The sequence below is a fragment of the Festucalex cinctus genome, chromosome 1 (genome assembly GCF_051991245.1).
Source record: "Festucalex cinctus isolate MCC-2025b chromosome 1, RoL_Fcin_1.0, whole genome shotgun sequence".
NCBI classification, from domain to species: domain Eukaryota; kingdom Metazoa; phylum Chordata; class Actinopteri; order Syngnathiformes; family Syngnathidae; genus Festucalex; species Festucalex cinctus.
In genome coordinates this window covers 37,520,091-37,542,222 of record NC_135411.1, presented here as the reverse complement: position 1 = coordinate 37,542,222, position 22,132 = coordinate 37,520,091, and the positions used below count along the sequence as shown (strand labels likewise).

The 22,132-nt window shown below is 36.7% G+C and overlaps 1 protein-coding gene across 9 annotated transcripts in view; it reads left to right on the top strand.

Annotated features, from left to right (window-relative positions):
* The window catches only part of rbfox1 (RNA binding fox-1 homolog 1), a 372,128-nt gene extending 355,852 nt beyond the window's left edge, over positions 1-16,276 (top strand). For 5 of the 9 annotated variants that reach the window (XM_077534130.1, XM_077534146.1, XM_077534111.1 and 2 more), the window contains 2 exons: positions 5,478-5,553; positions 13,861-16,276. In XM_077534130.1, the coding sequence (XP_077390256.1) occupies positions 5,478-5,553; positions 13,861-13,983 (199 nt within the window). In that variant the 3' untranslated portion in view covers positions 13,984-16,276. Of the gene's footprint in view, positions 1-5,477; positions 5,554-13,613; positions 13,720-13,860 lie in introns of all 9 variants that reach the window. The other 4 variants (XR_013285334.1, XR_013285332.1, XM_077534163.1 and 1 more) reach the window with 2 other exon arrangements.
* Positions 16,277-22,132: the final 5,856 nt, after the last annotated feature.

The window sequence follows — 22,132 nt, the reverse complement described above, 5'->3', positions numbered from 1 at the left end:
GGCGTCCTCTTCAACAACACAACCTCTGTTTTCATCCAACAAAAGTCTTTAAAACAATACATTTAGAATTAATTAATCTTTTTGCTCTGTTCAAAAACAGTGAATATTTGATTAAAGTCAAAACTTGCTTGTAAAGCCGTTGCAAATTATATTACGCTGTTTTATCTTTTGAGCTCAGGGTCATTTTTAAGAACTACATTTGACATAAATTGCATTGGAATTTGTGTAGCAGTTGCAGTTTACCACACACTCTCCCACCCGGTCACGCATCCGCACTGATGATGAGTTAGGGCTGTGCACTGTGAGATAAGATAGGTCAAATGCAGTGCCGGGATGAGTGTGAGTGTTGCGCCGGTGCTGCCGTTGAATAGCAATGTCCAAAACTAATCGGGATTAACTTCTAATCGCTTCAACCACTGGGCTGCTATGCAAATCTGCTCAATTATGGGCACACACCCTGGCCCCTGATTGGCTCTTATCATGGAGGATTAACACAAGGAGGATGAGGGGGAGGGGAAATCTGGTCAGACATAGCATGACTTGGAGTAAGCAAAGCTGCCCTGTATTTCTGTTTAAATGTAAGATATGTCGAATGTATTCCGTGTCCCTCAATGATTGATTGTGTAGTTAGCCCTTTTGGACTTGTATTTTATTGTTAGTTTAAATAAGACATAGAAATAAATAAATAAACATAGGCCTATAAATAAACCCTAACTCCTGATAACAAACCCAATTTCTGGCATTCCATTGTACCTTTGTAGTGGTCTGAAATCTCCGACTCCCCAGATTCCTGGAAATGCAGGCGTTATATTGTTCATCCATTGCTTTTTGACTGCTTTTCCTGTGCAAGGTCACGGGTGAGATGGAGCCCATCCCATTGAGCTTTGAATAGATGGGGAAGACTTATTGCCTGCTAATCACTGGAAAATGTAGTGACAACTATTTACACTGTGTCGTACCACTACAATTAGGGAAATTTTGGAGTTTTTTCTATTAACTGAACCTGAAAATTTTTACATTATGGGAAAACGTAAAAAAATAAAAATAAAATAAAATAAAAAAGGCAAACGCCACCACACAGAAAAGTCAGATATTTGACTGATTACAAAATGATGTTTCCAAGAAGGTAACTGCTCAATTTAGCAGCTTTAAAAAATAATAATAATAATAATAATTATTGCAGTAACTTTTAATAGCATGTAATGTAGTGCTATGCCTAGGATAAGAATCTTATTAATGAACGACCTCAAAGAGAGTTTTCATTATTTTTATCTTTATTCGTTTATTCAAGAACACGATGTAAGAGTCACAGAGACTTTCAAAGTCATTTAATGAGGCATATTGTGATTTATTTGTTCCCTTTTTCTCCAAATGATGACCACCTATCTGATTATTAGTCATGAGACTGTTAGTCATACATTTCTTTGGGGGAATTACAATGCAAAATTTGAAGTTGATATGTTTGACATGTTTTAACAGCTTTGGTGAGGGTGCAATACAACAGAGGTAGATTGACAGCTGGGAACCGACACTAATGTTGTGACTCACATTAAAGAGCTCGGGCTTTCTGACAGCTACAGAGCACCGTTGGCTCTTATTTACAATCAAGATTGGTAAAGGTAGAGCGAAGATCCATGAATATCTTAGCCTTTGGTTGGCTGGTTGGAATGATAAGGGAAATGGCAGGGTCAAAATGGTTTTGTCGATTGCACTTTGAGGTGCCAGTCTCCCAAGAGCTGCTGTATAGCTGCGATGATGAATGTTTATTCTGACGATTCTGGTGTAGACAAAGATATTCATAGGCAGTCTCAGAAATGTATTTTTGAATGTTGAAGGTTTATGTTGAACAGAGTGTTGTATGTAGCATCTGAGAGTTCCAGATAATGGCGTAGAGGACGTTAGGAATAAAATGACTTAAAAGGACAGTTTTGGCCTGGTTACGTTTTAAAACGAACAACCTGGGGCAGCGATCTATCAACTATGTGGGCGAAGACATGCATGTGTTGGCCAGCCCTGGACTCAACTCTTTGCTATCTTGCGGTTTACCTGCTCTTCAGTCCATATTTAACTTTGTATGACATTTTCAAAAGTAATATAATGTCCCAAAAGAGACATCGAGACACCGTTTCTTTTGAGGTTAATTTCAAAACAGCCATCAACACTAAAACAAGATTCTTTTCAAATCACACGTCCCTCCAAGTAGTGCTTTCTAGTGTCGCACTAAACATGATCCTCTCTCTAAAATCATCACTTCTGAGTTCTCCACCTGCAGTCACCAGTGTTGGGGGTAACGCTTTTCAAAAGTAACGTGTTACAGTAATATATTATGTTTAGTCAGTAACGACATAATGTAACAAGTTACTGACTCCCATAACGCATTACAGTTTTGTGTTCACAAAAAAACACAATCATCAATTAAGTGAAACAGGCCATCCATTACAACAGGAGGAGCAATATAAAGCAATCGTCTGTGAGCAGAGTTGGGTACTATTGCATTGAACCACATATCACAAAGTGATACGCTGGACGCTGGTCCTCCTTTGAGATCAGCATCATGTGAAATTAACATGATAGTCACCCCTGTACAGGCTGAGAAGTCATTGTTTGTGACACCACTCACAGTCACGGTGTTATGAAATAAACCGTTAAACATTCCAAATACAAGCACAAACAAACCAAGTCTAACAAGAAATAATAAGAAACTGAGTTTTTAGAACTATGAAAATGTAAGCGCCATTGTGTTTTTAGCTAATATTTGAATGAACGTGCCATCACTTCCAGTATGAAAAATGATGATTACCGATTGGCTGTTGGCGAGCAAAACGCATTCATAGGAAGATCTCCAGTGGCTGATGACATCACGCTAAAGCAACTCCAATCGCATAGTGACGCACACCCAAAACACGACGTAGTGACACCGTGTTTACTGAAGTACATATGGGCCCGTGTGATGTTGGGGATCACCTTACTACATGGATTTACATGTAAGTCTGTGCCTTTCATCTCATATCGCCAGAGTTGTGAGAGAGAAGAAGGTAAAAATATTTTGGGGAAATGAGGCGACGTATGGAGAGTTCAAGACGTCTACTAAAGCTGACGTCACATCATTGCTTCGCGGAATAAATAAACTGTCTGCCGGGCTGCCACAAATGTCAATTTAATGCTTCATGTTTAAAAAAAAAAATCAGAATTGGGCTGCAGTGTGAACATAGCATATATATTTTTTATTTGATTACACACTTTCATCCATCCATCCATCCATCCATCCATCCATCCATCCATCCATCCATCTTGTTAGACCAGTTATCAATTATATTTCATCATCACTATTATTTTTAGCCAATTTCTTTCCATACAAGATTACTATACATAAAAAAATATATTGTGATAAGAGGAGCACACATTTGCAATATAAACTCATCTTTCTCTTGTGTGTAAATTAATTTGAGTATGTTGATAATTTTATTTATAGTGGGATTATTTCTGGAATTACTAATTTACCAGACCAAATATCAGTTCTAATATTTATATTTGGAAAATAAAAATACATCTTGATACAAATATGAACCAAAGGCAGTGATCTTACACCAGTCAAAATATTTAACATGATACCACACGGCACACACTGTATAGTTAAATGGTCCTCATGACAAGTTAACTTTATCAGCTGTTGCAAATGTTTCATTTTCTTTTTAAAATCGCAAAATCATGATTAAATAAATTAATCCCCGATTAAAAAAAAAAAGTTTTTAAAAAGTAACTTAAACTTGAGTAACTCATTACTCTACACAGACGATAATATTGTAAAGAAACTTTTTACTTTTAAATGCAAGTAACTAGTAATATGGAATTTGTTACATTTTGGAAGTAACTTGCCCAACCCTGGCAGTCACATATGAGATGTCATCATGCATTTCAGGAATTTAGGAATACACAACACTGACCTGACCAAATATTCAACAACTCTTAACTATTAAAGAAAATAAACATTAACTCTGTCTGTCACAATATAAAACAAGTAGTATGAAGAATAGTCACAATATTTTTAAGCAAAATCATTGATTCCATTGCAACTGAGTATCTTTCAAAATTATTACTAGGCTTTATTATTGATTCATGAGTCATTGCTACTGCTATGTTCTGTCTTAGTTATGTATGGTTATATTTGTGGATTATTTTTTTTTTCCCTGCCAGCTTTCCCTATGATCTGTTAGTGGCCCATAGGTGATGCAGCTGCACACGAGGTGTACACCTGTGGGCAATTGGTAATTAGTTCCATGTTTAAAGGCTCCCCAGCATAACAGCATGTTGCTGGATCATTCCTATAATTGCAGTGTGCATTCGGGTTTTCGTGTCTTTGGGTTACAGTTCGGTCATGCTGTTTGTGGCATTGAGTTTGTTTTTTCTTGCATAATTCATGATTTTTTTTGTACTTTGTAATTCATGCTCCTACCCAATTGGTAGCACCTTTTGTTCCACAGTTTTGTTCTTTTGTACTTTACAGTTTTGTTTGTCAATTTTTTTTTTTTTTTGTAATAAAGACTCTTTGAGTTTTCTGACATCTTGTACCTGCTTTGGGGCGATTTAATCACAAACCATGACAGCTACATCAAAAATAGACTTATAAAATTCACTACAAAGAAAAAAGAAGCTTCAAACTGTGAAAATTGTGGTGGTGACCTGAAATAAATATTCCAATAAAAACTATTTTATTTGAAAGTAAGCTTCAGTGGAGGGTCTAGAAAATTATACCTGGGGTGGCAAGAGGTTCAGTTCGGGAGCAGAAGAAATATAACCAGGTAAATTCTTTACATTCTCTTGTATCTTTTATTCATAGTTGAAAACAAATAAAAAATAAAAAAAAACCAAAAAAAACACTAGTGTTTTTCTTAATTTTCATTTATTCTGAACACTGTAAAACATTTGTGTTTGTTTTGGAGGGGCTGGAACAGAATAATAAAATGAATTGAAATTCCATCCATCGGAAATTGAATTATGTACAGTATGTGTTATGAGCTTGGTCATTGAACAAATTAAACCTGTAAGTCAAGGTACCACTTAATTATTGCAGTTACATCTTATTTTTATGTGTGACAAATGTTTCATATACCAGTAGACATCGAGGAAAAGCATGTGTATACACATTCGGGTTTGTTCAGTATAGGACTGTCAACAAAACCTATAATGAGACATCAGATGTCTTTTCAAGGTCATCAAATATTAAACAGCATTCTAGTCCAACTGGACAGAATTTAGGAAGTTGTATGGGAATAGTTGTAGGTCCATTTTTGTCATTTAGTTTTTTCGTCTTCTTCTTCTATTTGATCAGTTATGTCATTATTGTATTTACTTTGTCCCTTAAGACACATAAGTCTAGAGGTTTCACAACTCCAAATGTTTTTGTAATTGGCAAGGTTTAGTATGTGGATATCTTTGTAATAAAAATATTTGATCTGTTTTCTTTGGTGTGTCTGTAGTTATGGACGAGTATATGCTGCCGATCCCTACAACCACACACTCACTCCAGCAGCCACATACAGCGTTGGTGCCATGGTAAGACTGCCATGCCTGTCACATTGTCGTCCCTTTTACAATTCCTTGCTCATAGCCGTTCTCATCTGTCTTAAAATATCAACCTTAGCATGAGCCCCCCCAACCCTCTAAAAAAATATTATATTGAATTCAGCTCCTCCTTGTGCTGTGCATGTCACTTGCTTTAATTGTGTTTTCATTGTTCATCTCTGCAGTTGGTGCAGGCAGAAGTGGAGAGGGAATAATACAGGCTAAATGGCCAATTATCACATTTTGTTTCACTGATGAGGGAAATGACAAAATCATGCTGATAATTCTCTAGGCTATTTGAGATTTTAGATACAAATTGTAAATTAGAATGAGCTAATCATCATAATTGTGACCGTGGTTATGAGTCCATTCATTTACCAGTGTACTTAGCCGGAGCAGCAGTAGTAGGCTTGTTGTGCCCATGCAGTAGTCAGCTCCTGCACACCTGGGATAACTGGAGCCTTATATATTTGTTATTATTTTAAAGAAGAATAAGAATCTGTGTCATAGTACATAATGAGATGTAGTACATAGTGCAGCGTTATTTAGAGGACCGTACTTTAAAGTTCAATCCCCCCCTCCCCCCCAAAAAAAAAAAAAAAAAAAAAAAAAAACAACAAAAACTGGGTGGATATGAAGCAGTAATTATATCCCTAATCAAAATGGACACCATGAAGATGAGGATGAGGAGTACATATAAGAGGTATAGGCAAGGCAGTTTTCTTTCTACTATATAATGCATTTCATACTGTACACAAGGCAAGCATCAACAAACACAATAGCAACATTCAGGAGCAAAGCAGACAAAACAAAAGTAGCTTACAAAAATTACTAAAAGAACATACATTGACAACATTAAAACATTTTCTAAAATAATTCAAAGGAAAAAAAGTCTGATTTAAAAAATTGAAAAGACATTAAATAAAGCTTTAGGGAAAAAAAAGTTTTTAACCTGGATTTAAAAGCATTTACACTTGGGGCTGATTTCACTTCTGTTGGCAGCTTATTCCATTTGTGTGCAGCATAACAGCTAAATGCAGCTTCACCATGTTTACTTTGAATTCTGGATTCCACTAATTGACCAGTCTGCAGATATCAGAGCCCGACTGGATTTATATACAATCAGCATTTCTTGAATCTATTCGGGAACGAATCTATTCAGTGATTTATAGACCAGTAGCAGAATTTTGAAATCTATTCTACAGCTGACTGGGAGCCAGTGTAACGCTTTTAGAACTGGAGTGATATGTTCTGATCTCTTTTGGCGCTTTTCCACCGTACCGGTTCCACACCGAAGCGGCATTTTTTTGTCACCGGATGTTAGCGACGGCGTCTCCATGGGACTTTTTCAGGGCCGAGCCGTTCCGTTGTAACCGCTGTTTAGAACCCTTTCGGCAGTGGTCTGCTACACCGGTCATGGGGGGACTAGCGGGGCAGCGATGTCACCTGTCGTCTGATTGGCCGACAGCAACGCCGCAAACAACACCGTGGCACACGCCCATTTCCTTGTGTTAAGCTTGAAGAGGATGAGGCGCCCGCCGGTCTTCGCCAAAGTCATAAAAATACAGTATATACAATAAATATAATAATGTTTTACAACAATGCTGAACTATATTTACAATTTAAAAGGTACTTGTGGATGGTTTTGTAATATTTGTGGTTTTAAAAAACATCACAAGTGCTAGCGCTGGCTGATGGTGTGTTCCTATTCACTTGAATGAGACCTCTCTCCATGGTGGTCCATATTAAACTGTAAATAGGGTTCAATGTTGGCGTGAATTGCCACTCGTGAAATGTTATCTCAGATCCGCATGCGGGAGTGCAAGCTTGGCTCGGACGGCTTCAATGTTGCCGCCCCCCTGCCGCCGTGCGCCAGTTGTAATGGAAAACCGGCGGTTGCGTTGTGGTGTGGTGCAGGAACGATGGAAAAGCAGCATATGTTTTAGTCAGAACCCAAGCTGCCAGCCTGAGCTATCTGTTCTTTTTGTGAGAGACCATTAAAATAATCAAGTCTACTGGCAATAAAAGCATGGATAAGCTTCTCTTGGTCTGCTTCGAGCATGCAGTCCTTTAGTCTGGATATGTTTTTCAGCTGGTAAAAGGCTGTTTTAGTGATTGATTTGATGTGACTGCTGAAAGTCAGGTCTGAGTGTATTAGCACCCCAACATTTTAAACTTGGTCTTTGTTTTCTCAAGACAGTGACTCAAGGTGTTTTCTAACAGCAATCCTCTTTTTTTTCTTTTTTTTTTTTTTTTTTTTTTTTATTGTCGAAAACAATGACCTCTGTTTTGTTTTCCTTTAGCTGAAGGAAATTTTGGTTCATCCAGTTGTTAATTTGCTCTAAAGAATGACACAATACGTTAATAGAACTGCTGTCATTTGGGGACATTGATAAATACAGTTGTGTGTCATCTGCATAAACATGATAGCCAACATTGACATTCTGATGCATTTGACGAAAAGGTAACATACAGACTGAATAAAAGGGGTCTTAAGACTGACCCTTAAGAGACCCCACATGTCATGGCCATTCGATTAGATCTGAACCATTTTAGGATTGTTCCATTTAATCCCACCCAAGTTTCCATCAATCGTATCAAATTCTACACTGACGTTCAATAATACGAGCACAGATACCTCCCCTCAAACCTACCACTGTGGCTCACTGGTTAGCTCATCAACTTCACAGTTCTGAGGTTGTAGGTTCAAATTCAGGCTCTCTGCAACCGTCATGAGGATAAGCTGTAGTCTACAAAGGCAATGTTAGTTCCGCCTGAACTTCTGTTGGCACATTGTTTTTAATGCTTGCTATTCTATGAAGGACCATAATAGAGTACTACAAGTCAAAGTGTAACAGGTTGATGCCAGCAGATACCAGAAAGATCGATACACTGGCGGCTATCAGCTACACATTTGCAGAAGAAAGTCGAATATGTAAAAAATAGTTCCTTCTTCATAACCTGGATTTACATATGTATGGACTGTTCATACCACTTACCAGAGGTGGGCGTGTCAACAAATTAAGTGTAAACCTAACTTCTGTGAGTCATCATTCACAATAACGACATAGTATATATGAAGGGTCAAACAGTGATTTTTACTCTTTGCTAGGCTCTAATACTCCATACGGGGATGCTAGCGTAAAACACGCACTGCTAACAGTGTTTTCAGTGAGAGAAAAAACCCCCAACAGAAACTGTCACTAAAAGTGGCAACGTAAGATGGCTGCTCGATGGATTCAGTCGCGCGGGTCCTATTGAAAGTCCATTAACATATAAGTCCGTGCATTTGCTGTCATGACACAGCCAAAACAACGTCTCTATGTGTGACAAGCTTGGTCTTAACTGGTGTTGAACTAAGTGTGCGGAAGGATGCAGAACATTCAGCAAGTAAAAGGTCACAGCGATAAATAATTCTCGCCTAACTATTTAATCATGCGCCAGAGGCGTCTTCGAACAACAACGTGGGGAAATATCATATGCCGTATATGTCAATTTTAGTTTGTAAAGGGAAACATCCAAACCTGTCTTTTATTTAAAAAAAAAAAAAAAAGTAAATTACTGACTGAACTTTATTACTTGTGCCATCCTTGGCAGCAGTCATTGATATCAACCATTTGCAATAACTGGCGATGAACCTTTTGCGTCACTTGGAAGCATTTTGGCCCTTTCTTTTTTGCACAACTGTAAAAAACTGCCCAAATCTGCCATTTAAATCCAGAGTTAGACTTGGCCACTCCAAAATCTTCATTTTTTTTGTGAAGACACAAACACATTTCAGGTGAACTTGCTGGTATGTTTGGGTTCTTTGTCCTGTTGCAGAACACGAGAGTTAAGATTGAGGGCACATATTGATGGCCAGATGGTGTTTCTGGTAGACAGCTGAATTCATTCTTCTATTAAACACAGTGAGTCTGCCTGCCAGGTCCTGAAAAGGCAAAGTAGCAACACGTTCCCTCTGCCACCACCATCTTTGACTGTTTCCATGGTGTTTCTTCTTCTTCTTGTTTGTTTTTCATTCAAATGATGTTATTTTTGCAATGCAAACCTTGTATCTCGACATCCCACAGACAAGGCAAGGGATTATCAAGATTTATTTATTTATTTATTTTTGACACATAGATGCCATTTTTTGCCCAGGGTCAGGAACACTGATATTAGTGAGTTCTTTGGATATTCTTCTGGGTTTGTGGATAAGTTGTTGGTGGACTGGCCTTAGAAAGGTCTTTGAAATCTTTTCTAGAGTGATGGATTTCTATTATTTTGTTTCTTGTTTGATCTTGAAATTCTTGACGTGATGTATTTCTTTTGAGATCTTGCATCTTATTTCAACTTAGTTTTATAGTCTAGGGAATTTCTTGATTCAACTATCCAACCATCCATTTTCCTGACCGCTTATTCCTCACAAGGGTCGTGGGGGGTGTTGGCGCCTATCTCAGCTGGCTTTGGGCAGTAGGCGGGGGACACCCTGGACTGGTTGCCAGCCAATCGCAGAGCACACAGAGACAAACAACTATCCACACTCACAAGCACACCTAGGGACAATCCGGAGCACCCAATTAACCTGCCATTCATGTCTTTGGAATGTGGGAGGAGACCGGAGTACCCGGAGAAGACCCACACGGGCACGGGGAGAACATGCAAACTCCACACTGGAAGGCCTGGACTCGAACCCGAGTCCTCAAAACTGGGAGGCGGACGTTGCACCGTGCCGCTTCATTCAACTAATCTGTTGATAATCATGTCTGGGGGTAACAGTTATGCCAATGTCAGACTACGCGATTTTTTTTTTTGTCTTGCACGACAGTTGCGCTGTCTCATTACCCGACAAATTCGCTCCGTGTCGTAGACGGGGCATGTAGTCACCCTACAAGTCTGAACGTGACAAGACACCAGCCGATCATCGCGTGTTGTCTTGCCAAGAGAGACGCGTCGGCCACTGTTTGTCGGGGAGGTGGGACAAAAAACAAAAAAACAAAAAAAAGATGCAAGGACAGGGAGTGTTTGCGTGAATGGAGCACGCATGGGACAAGTGTGATGTGAGCGCATTACTTGCGCTCCCTGCTCCGCAATAGTGTTTAAAATATGATTTAGTAGCCAACACTGTATTTTAATTTATTTAGGCCTATATGCGCCGGGGTAATTATAGCAGATTCTGTTAATTAATTTGCAGGATGACATCTTGTTTTATTATTTTATCAAACACTGAAATATTATATTGTTTGAGTATTTTTTACTGCTTCATTTATTCATATTTGACTTGTTTTAGTACGCTGCATTCACTCCGAGGGGGAAAAAAACTTTCAAGTGAGAGCGGGTGACAGTTAAGGCGGCGAGGCCTGGCCCGACTATGAAAATGTGATCGATCCTCACTAAATATGTGCCCATCTCATATGCCCAAATTTCTGAAATTAGAACAACAGTCACAATATATTTTGGTCCTCTATTCATGTCGCTGTTGCCTGACGGGTTGCACGGATGCGTGCAGCGGGGCGCTTTTTTTTTTTTTTTCCCTCGAGATGCACCTGCCTGGCCCCATCCCATGAAATATCCAGGGGATAAATAAATAAATACATAAACGAATAAATAAACAAATGCTAATAAAATAAAATAAACATGCTAATAAAAAGAGCTGTAGAGTGCTGTTCAGTGTGTGATTGACGTTTCGCTCCCTCTCGCTATTGGTCAATGCTGTGGAACCAAACGGACGACGTCGTAGGTATGTCACATTATGGTCAAGACGAGCAAAAATTCTAACATGCTAGACTTTCGTCATGATGGTCGTGAACCGTCCCGGACAACAGGCGACCAATCGTTGAACGTGGCACACTACACGGGCGACGCTACGTCAAGACAACCCAAAATTCGTTTACGACATGCCCCGTTTGTCCGCGACACGTCGGTCGGGCTGAAATCGGGCTGTTTTCGTGTAGTCTGACATCGGCATTACTTTCTCCCCTTTTAATAAATACAATTGTTAATTTGAAAATGCAATTTGTATCTTCTTTGAATCACTTTGTGAGATATTTAAATCGGCTTGATGATAGAAAACAGTCAAGCATACCATGTACTGTTTGATGTTGCGTACTTCTCTTCACAGGTCTGCTTCGAGCTAGCTTCCCTTGCCGAACTTCCCAGGCGCTGTGCATGAGTTTTTCTGCAGCGTTGACATATCCTCACTTAAACTTAATTGAATTTGTCTGCGCTGCTAACGGCAGTCCAAATGCCACATTAATCCCGCCTGTAAAAGGTGATGAATGTCCTCATGCTTTGGCAGCCCAGTCCATGTTAGTTATTATATTTCTAATTTGGTGGATACCACCTCACCCCGCACTCCTTGGTAATGAAATAATTAGTCATTTTGATAATTAAATCTCCTGTGGCGTTACAGCCACAGGGAGGATGTGAGGGAGAAAGAACTGAGTGAGTGATGGTCAGAAGAATGTTCAGATGTGATCATTGGTCACAACTTCCCACTCAAACCAAAGAGAATTAATTATGCGACGTAATTTAATGTCTATTATTCAAATTGTGTAAAGTTATAATGTGTCAGTTAAATGTAATTAATTGGTAGAGATAAGCAAACATGTCAAATGGCAGAGAAGTTTCCAGCACTTGACTCTTAGATTAAATGATTTATTACTTGTCTTGCTGTGCATTGCATCAGCTGACAAAGTAAGGTGCGTTTAAAAATGTAGCATGACTTCATAGTGAGACAGCTTTCATTATGTAAAGTCAGGTACTCGGATTCTCGATGCTTTCACTGCAGCCTCAATCAGTTCTCTATCCAGTTTCAATGACTGATTTTGCCTCTGTGGATCTTGTGCAGGCCAGCGCTCGCTCATGTCAACGTTATTGAAATGCCAGAAATCTTTCTTTCTTTTTCTTTCTTTTTTTGCATTTATATAACGCTTTTTTAAAAATGCATTGGTCTTGTTCACAATTGATTGTGTTTTGTCCATTCAAACAGCGCAAATAAGTAAATCCACTTGGAAGAGTGTTTCCTATCCATAAAATTGCAATCAAAACACATTCTTTAACATATCTGTATTTTAATTAAAAGTGAAATGATTTGTAGCTGATTTCCGATAGATGTCACACAGTACGACTACCCAATTCCAAAAAATATATCCTTGAATTATCCACATTGCAATCGTGCAAGCTTGTGATGTGTGTCAAAAAGGGATTTTTTTTTTTTTTATTTGTGTATTTGTTGTTTTGTATCTTAACTCTATTGGTTGGCTGCATTAAATATGTAAAAATGTGACCAAAAAATAAATAAAAAAATTCAAAAAACAAACAAACAAAAAAACGTTTTATAAAATATATTAGGCCAAAGCAACAGATGCCATATTTTACCCATCTGCAGTGCTGTTGTGAAAGTGCTTTTTAAATAAAGCAGAATTAAACACAAGTTAATTTGTTAGCCAATAAGAAAACAGGAAACCAAAGTAGAGATTCAACAGTGCCCGTTTACAAGGTTTACTTTATTAGGCAGGGGTTGTCATCTCAAGTCAGGTGCATGATTTGTTTGGCACATTTCACACCAGTTGCTTTTCTTGACACAATGCACTCGTTTTTTTTTTTTTGTTTGTTTGTGTTTTTTTAATCCGGGTTTGAAACAGGCAGTGGATGGTTAGTGGAACCCTGGCATCAGCAGCCGATAAGAAAGATACAATTTAAGGTGGTGTGCTGTGCCCCCAACTTGGAACATGCATCTTTGGGTTTTATACACCAACTCAGTCTGGTCTGTCCAGGTCAGATCAGCCTGAGTTATGCTATCCAAGCCTTTTTTGCATGAACTGATGACGCCTTCTCGGATGAGAGGCGAAACATCTTCTACGACAAACAGAGCAGTCTAGTTGTGATCGATTCAATGTCCTGAGAGAGTTGCATCCCAATCTTCTCAATAACATTTTAGCAGGCATAATCAATCTTCAGTCGATGCTGTCAGTCAGAATTCACACATTCTGTTAAATGACACTTTTTTTTTTTTTAATCCATTCTTCCCGCCAATTTATAATTATATTGACTGTATTTCTTTCACATAGCAGTTGGCATGTTCCCCTGGCATGAAGTGTCTCGCTGTGCTTGCTGCATGACGATTCCTCCGGTCATGGGTCTTTTCATCCCCCACCGGTTTGCACTGGAAGAACGGTAATGTCATGTTGGAACTGTAGTTCTAGTTGGTACCGGACCAAGGGGGGCTAACAAGGCTGTGCATGTTTTATTTCATGTTTGTACTTTTTTTACAATTTCTTGTTTTGTGTGTGTGTGTGTCATGATTGTGTTTTTCAGAACGCATTCACCCCTCTGACAGATGCCAAAACACGGAGCCATGTTGATGACGTAGGGCTTGTGCTGTCCTCCCTCCAGGCTAGTATATACCGGGGAGGCTACAGCCGCTTTGCTCCCTATTAGCAGCACTTCCAAACTGAAACACAACCTTCCAACTGGACAGGAAGAAAGTGTGTGTGCGTGAGCATATGTGTGTGTGTGAATGAAGGAGCGTGAATATATAAAACGAGACATTTGCTGAGGCCTGGGTATTGCAATACATGCAATTCACGCATCATTCAGCATCTCCTGAGAGAAAAATTATACTAAGACTAAAATGACAGCTGATATTTTTCATCTTATACCTCAGATATTTTGTGCTGTGTATTTTGATATTGTGGGGTTTTAATTTCTAAAGATTTTAACATAGTTTTCAGCTGTAGGAATTGTGTCCATGGTACTAATAGAGTAAATATTAGAATACAAATTAGGACACAGATGAAATATTTATCTGATACATATTGTTGTATATAACGCCCACTCTGTATGATAAATATTTTTTGTTTGTTTTTTGTGTTTGTTTTAAATCTTAAACTTTGTTTGTATTCCTAAAACAATGATTTTTATCCTCAAGCTTCAGGAAAAGAGAAAAATAAAGTAAGACCATTTAGAAAGTCAAGCTTTTCATTAAATAGCATTGAGTGGGACTTTATACTTGTCATTTTTTTTCTTCTTTTCCCTGTATGCTTTTGCACTTACCAATTTTGACTGATGCATTATTTTTATTTTATTTTTTTGTCATGTCAACAACATTGAGTTTTTGTGAACATTAACAGGCTGGATAGCCTAATTAAAAGCAGCATAGAGAAGCAAAGGATTGTTATTTATTTTTTATGCCATCATCTCAAGATCATGACTTTCTTATCATTTGTTTTGAGGAAAATCTGTTTTCCATTGACCTCAACATCACATTTCACTGTACAGTTTGATTATGGTCATTTTGTTGAGTGCATTGTTTTATTTATTTTGTTCTCTTAAGTTATTTTTAGTTTTTGTACAATGATACATTCTTTTCAGCGATGCATCACTGCACTTTTTTGTTAGTTATTTTGCGGTAATTTAGTCATGATTCCAAATTTTGATAAGGATGTGGATGGGAAGTACTAATCAATGCCAGCAAGTACAAGCTTCCATAGACAATAATGACATAAGAATTCATCAGAGGATTGTGAATGAGGGGAAAAGTAAGACTCTTTCAGATAAAGTTTGAGTCAAATAAAATCATAAATTGAGCAATTTTTTTTTTGCACTTCCCTTTTCCGAGTAGCAATGGTTATTGGGATGTAGATGTTTTTTTTTTGTTTTTTTTTTTTGTTTTTTGTTTTTTTAGAGGACCTTCCAATAAATTCATTGGTATAACTGATCATTTTTATATTGCTGGAGAATTTTTAAGTATATTTTGCAGTGTATTTTATCATTTATTTTTATGTTCGTTTTGGGTTGTATTTTGTCCAGTAATTAAAATTTTATGGGGGTAAGATATAATAATCAAACAATGTATAATATTTAAACTGTGCAGTGAAGACGTTATCTTATAAGAATTACATAATTGTATAATGTTTTAGATTTAGGCGATTAGATCAGTTGTTAGGGCAAGCTAGCTCCTTTTCTATCAAGTCATTTCTAGCAAGTCTTTACAAATAATTACACTGTAGTTATACAGTATATCATAATTTTTTATCTTGTCAAATGTACCATTTTGCACATGTAACTTGTAATTTCCACATAAATCTGAGACATATCAGTGCTATAGGTGTAAATTTTCCTCTTTTTTTTTTTCTTCATTTGATTTCTCTGTTATGTTATTCTTAATGTGACATAGCTTCCTTTTCTAGGCTATCAATCAACCTTTACTCATCGGAAAAATAACTGTTTGAATATTCTACAATTATATACATATGAAAAGTAAATCATTTGTGAACAACTAATAAATGATGTACATAGAAGCTGATGGAATCAAGCTGTCGTGTATTGGAAGGATGCTGCTTGGGGAAAGGATACTTGGCTGCATTGCGAGCCACTCCGTGCACCACATTCTGTTTACAAATGTTTCCAATTAGTGCTAGTGTTAATCACATATCTTCCCTTTTGTATCTATCACAAATTTGAACCGTCAGATGCACCACATTAAAGGCAGTGTAAAGGCATCAGGGCAGTATGGCTCTTGGTGTGTTCTGAATGACGATGTCTGCTCAGAGACGGGATGACTTGAAGGTTTTCACTATGCTGAATGTCTGATTCTGTAACTACTTTAACTAAGTGCTGCTTCCAGTCGGTGTTGTGGTTCAAAACGAGGCTTCCTGCACTGTCATTGTATGCGCATGTATTATGGTTCTTCCACTTGTCAATAACCATCAATAAAGTTTTGTTTTCTCAAGTTTCGATGCTTGGTTTCCATACTGCACATATTTTAAGATGTATGAAAACAAGAAATACAGCAGCTTTCTTTCTTTCTTTACTTAATTTATGCACCCGAGGGATAAAAATGCATTTCTTGGGTGTTATTTTTAACAAACACACTTGGGATGAACTTTGAGAATATTTCAAATATCATCCATTTTGCTTTGTGTTACATCAAAACAGTATATTGTGTGTTTGTTTTTTAAATGTTGATTTTAATTGATTGTGAATCAAACCTTTGGGAAGGGTTCATGAATACTTTTAATATTCCAATGATAATTACCTTAAAACAGATACTATATAGCCGTAGAAAGTATATATATAATGTGGCCGTTTTAATAAATCTGTAAGTAAATATGAAGTTTGACTTGAAGCTTCTACATTAACATAAGTTTCAGAAACATTTACCTGTTTTTATATTTGAAATTAGTTATCATGCACTGATTTAACTATTTTCATAAATGTACCACTCCACAAGGTGATGAAGAACACTCTTTGGATCATGTGAATTATGTCTGTCCTTGCTTGCCTTTTAATTAAGTCAGACATGAAGTACGCTCAATCTAAATGGTCTAATTAGAAACTTTTTTTTTTCTTTTTTGCCTTGTGGTTAGGCCAAAAGATAAGCAATATAAATGATTAAATTTGATGAAGGGTTCACATTACACAAGTTAATTATGTCTCACTGGTGAAGAAACTGGTGATCAATAATGCATGGCAGGTCACATGTCAGAGAGGATACAAACTGGATACTTCAGGTTAAAATGGTTAGGCCAGAGCTCATCTCTGGTAAGAAACGATTCGTCAAATTGGCATGTAGATTTTATATATATATATATATACATATATATATATATATATATATATATATATATATATATATATATATATATATATATATATATATATATATATATATATATATATATTTTTTTTTTTTTTCAGCACTATATAAAGTTTTGATGACTTTTTAGTCCACATTTTATTGTGATCTCAAAGGTAGGTCACTTTTGAGAGAACATTATTGAACAATTAAATCTATATACCAAACTGTATGAATGTGCACTATGTATTTCATTCAACTACTTTAGACTGTATTTACATTTTTAAATGAAATCCTCAAGCTTCTCTGATAAATTACTCTTGTGATGAGGTAAAGAGCCATGTAGACATTTGGAAGAATATTTACTCTAAGTAGTGATGAGTACGTTTTTGAGTTTCAAACCTGACTGCAAGCAGCTACACTTGTTATGAATATACAAATAGTTTTAAAATGCTCTGGAAAAGTGGAAACTATATATAGTTTTCATTAAAAACTATAAACCAAATGGGGGTTTGTTGGATTAATATTTTTTTTGTGTGTGTGTGTTTTATTTTATTTTTTTTTTAAGTAGGCTACCCCCGCCCCCCTGTTGAAAAGTCTAGGTAGTTTCATGTTTTGTTTTGTTTTTTTCTATCAGTTTGAAATGTGTCTGTGCAGAGCTGTTCGTTGTTAGTTGGTTTCTGTGCACCATCTTGTGGTCATATGGATATATCACAATTCACACAGGTGATGATTTTCATTTGAAATCTTTCTCCTGATCAAGTGTCTCACAATAAATAGCAGCAGCTAATCAGACACGGACACAACCAAATAAATGAAAACAGCTTAATGAACTTTGCAAAACCACAAGGGTTGTACACACACACACACCACAATAATGATTGAAAATATACTATTGACATGAGAATCACCAGAGGGATGACAAATTACTACAGTTATTATAATCATGTTTTCTAACACAGACAGACATACTATACATACATATGTATTATGGCTTTGCTGACTTGTTTTAAGACTTTTGCACAGCTCAAGATGTTCTTTCCAATTTGATCACCTTTCATTTTCAAGTCCCACAGTAAGTAAACTTCGCCTCCAATATTTCAAACAGAAAAGTCTGGTAATTAACTGGGGGGGGGGGGGGGGGGGGTCCGCATTTGCAAATGTTTCATTTCTTAGCAAAAGCATAGATACATACAGAATATAGAAATACCATAAAACGTGTCATGTAGGCATAAAAGAGACACGGCTGTTACTGACTACTCTGTTTATTGTGTGGATGAAAGATATTTAACTTCCCCAGATAGAAGTCAAGCAGTATAATTAATAACGGCCCAAGCTGTATTAGCACAGATTGGAAAAAGACCAATTAGTAAAAGATCCACAAAAAGGATTTGAACATGTCATTATTATACGATTTTGGGTTGTCTTGACGTAGCGTAGTGTGATGCCGAGGTCAGACTACGCGATTTTTTTTGTCTGACACAACAGTTGCGCTGACATTACCCGATAAATTTGCTCCGTGTCGTGGATGGGGCGTGTCACATTGAATGATGTTTATTCATCTTTAATGCTGACACTTGTATATACTGTATGTAGATATATTAATTTTTGCATACACATGAATAAAAATATGAAACAGACATTGCGAAAGGTACAGGACAGGTGCACGTTTCTTTTGAATTTATTTAAATCAAAGCAGTTCTGTACTCAATTATGTATTGTATGAATAGAAAACATTCTGACACATACTGTAATTATAGTTCTGTGAAAGTGGGTACGGGTTAGTTTTGTGCACTTTAGGACATAATGTGTGGCCAATGGAGAGGTGTTTAACACACACACACTGCAGACTCACCTTAAATTCTAACAATGAAGACTCACTAGGAATAAATGGGATCAAAATTAAAATGTTCGTCTTTAAAACCTGTAGAATTAAAATAGTTTCTTTATAATGGATCAAGAAATTAGTTGTTTTGAGTTGAGTTGTTTTTGTAGCATGTTTTTACGAACACGATAGGCATACAAAGGTATTTCGTTCGAGTGTGTATGCCGTTGTTTGCGGCCAATCTTCTGCGCATGCGCGTCACCGATCGTGCAAGATCACCGATAGAGTCTTGACACAGGCCACACGTCGCAAAATGAACCGGTGTTCTGACAAACCAGCATACCCGTCGAAGTAGCATACCTCACACATCTGCGCACGCGCTACGCATGCGCAGTAGGCAATTACATCATCACGCTGTCGAACTCGTCGGAGCAGCATACCTCGACTGACAAGTAAGTTTTTTTTTGTTTTTTTTGTTTTGTTTTTTTTTATTATTATTCATTCAAATTACAAACAATTAAGGCACACTTTGTCACAAACTATACACTTCGCAGTTGAACAACAAACAAACAAACAAAACAGAGAAAGAAAAAAAAAAAAAAAAAGTGAGGAATTTAGTCCAAAAGAAGGTACTGGTCCAGTAAAGAAAATAGTCTCTGGGCAGTTCTGTTAGTCATGAAATGTAATGATTTTTTGTACAATTTGAGATCATTCTTCCAACTATTGATGTGGGGCTTCACCTTGAGGTATCTGCATCTATGAATAAAATGTTTTGCAAGAGAAATTAAATTGTTAACCAAAAAGTCCAAATTCTTTTCCTGTAACAAAATTCCAACTTTAACTGACATCCAATTAAAAGGACACAGTGTAATGTTTTTGGATAATAACCAGCTTTGTACAGCGCACCAAAATTCTGAAATGTGTTCACAATCAAAGAAGATATGTTCCACTGTTTCGATGTCATTCTCACAAAATACACACAAATTATTGTCCCAATTAAATCTTATATGCAAAAAGTGGTTAGAAGGATAAATATCATTTAATATTTTAAAATTAACTTCTTTCGCTTTATGAGGAATCGGATATGATATGAAACGTTTCCTTATCCTTTTTGCATCAGCATCACTGTAATCCCGTAGAATATATTTTCTTTTAAGTAAGAACGGATAGTACCGTTCAGTTAATACCCTCCTAAAAAGTGTATTAGGCAATTGTTTGCTCCCAAAGAAAACTCCTTCCAAATATAGTGAACACATTTCAGATACATTAGAATGCATCACCAATTGCTGAGTCATTGCTTTAAATTGGGCTGGAATGGCTTTAATAACTCTATTAAATTCCTTAAATGAACATTGAAGGTTGTATTTAACACAAAAGTCTGTATGATTTAAAAAATCACCATGTTCGTTCATAAGATGTGAAACAGCCCAAATCCCTTTATCCATCCAGTGTCCCAAAAACAATGACTTCCGATTGGCGAGAATATAGTTATTATTCCACAGGGGTGAATTGTGGGGTGTAAAATTATGCTTATATATCAGATTCCAGAAACGAAGAGCTTGTTGGTGATAATCAGACAGCTTCACAGGCAGTTTACATACATCATAATCACAGCGCAAAAGAAAATCAATTCCACCCAATTTTAGAAAAATCGCATTAGGAATGGTAAACCAAAAAGAATCTTTATGCAAAATAAATGAATTGAGCCATTTCAATTTTAAAGCACCATTCATAACTGTAAAGTCGATTGCATTCAACCCTCCCTCTTCAATACTTTTGACCACATCAGCTCTTCTTATATATTGACATTTCTTTTTCCAAATAAATTGGAAGTTTATAGTATTGATGAGTTTAGCCATTTTCTCAGAAATTTCGAGAGAAAAGGCGGGATAAATAATTCTTGAGAGACTTTCCATTTTAGAAAGCAAGACCCGACCAAATATAGAAATGTCCCTCTGTAGCCAAGAATTTAGAATGGATTTACATGTATCTACATTTTTGCATACATTTTCTTTTTCCCTTAATTCCCTGTCTTTGGTAACAACAATGCCTAAGTAAGTGACTTTAGTTTTAACGGTAATGTTACAAATTGAGGGTGCCGGTTGGTCATGAAGGGCAAACAATACACATTTATCAATATTTAGTTTTAGGCCTGATGCTCTGGAGAATTGATTAATCAAGGATAAAACTTCAGGAATTTGTCTTTCATTCTTTAAGAATAGTGTCGTGTCATCCGCAAATTGACTAATTAAAATCTTTCTCTCGAAAATGTTTATTCCTTCAATACCACTATTTTTTATCCTAATCGCTAAAAGTTCTGCTACTAGAATGAATAACAAAGGCGAGCTGTTACAACCCTGTCTAATACCCCTATTGACTTGAAATCTTTGGCAGGTACCATGTTCCAAAGCCACAGAACTATTAATGTCCTTATATAACATACCAATCAGATTAATAAATTTCCGACCAAAACCAAAATAGTTGAGAGTATTCAATATGAAGGGGTGTTCGACTGAATCGAACGCCTTATAAAAGTCAAGGAAGAGAATGAATCCCTCCCTCGACAATATATGACTATAATCAACCAGATCTAACACCAAACGTATATTGTTTTTTTTTTTTTTAACACCAAGTGTTGATGCTTAGTGCCCACTAGAAATAGATCTTAAGGAGTTATTGAGTATAGTGTCGTATAGTGTGGTATGCTCGAGCCCACTAGCAGCAACTAGGTTCCTGACTATATAAAAATAAAAACAATCAGATACAAAATACCAAATACAGAAGCAGCGAAAACAGAAGTTGTAACGATGTGGTGGCTCTCGTTAACAGGCAGAATCTTGGCAGGATTAAGTTGCCAAATTGAGATTAAAATATTCTATGTACATAGACCATATTTGTTTAAATCTTGATACTTGATTTTTATTTAAGGCAGAGATTTTTTCCATTGAGATATAATTTATTAGTAAGTTTAACCAGTGGTCGATATTTAGAGATTGTTTATTTTTCCAATTGACAAGGATTATTTTTTTAGCAATAGTAAGGGCTATAAATATAGATTGAGATTGTTTACATGGTAGCTCAGTTATTGTTAAGTCACCTAGTAAACACAATCTTGGAGATAAAGGAAGCCTACAGTTTAATATATCAGCGAGCTTTCCCAAGATTTTAGTCCAGAAATGCAGCAC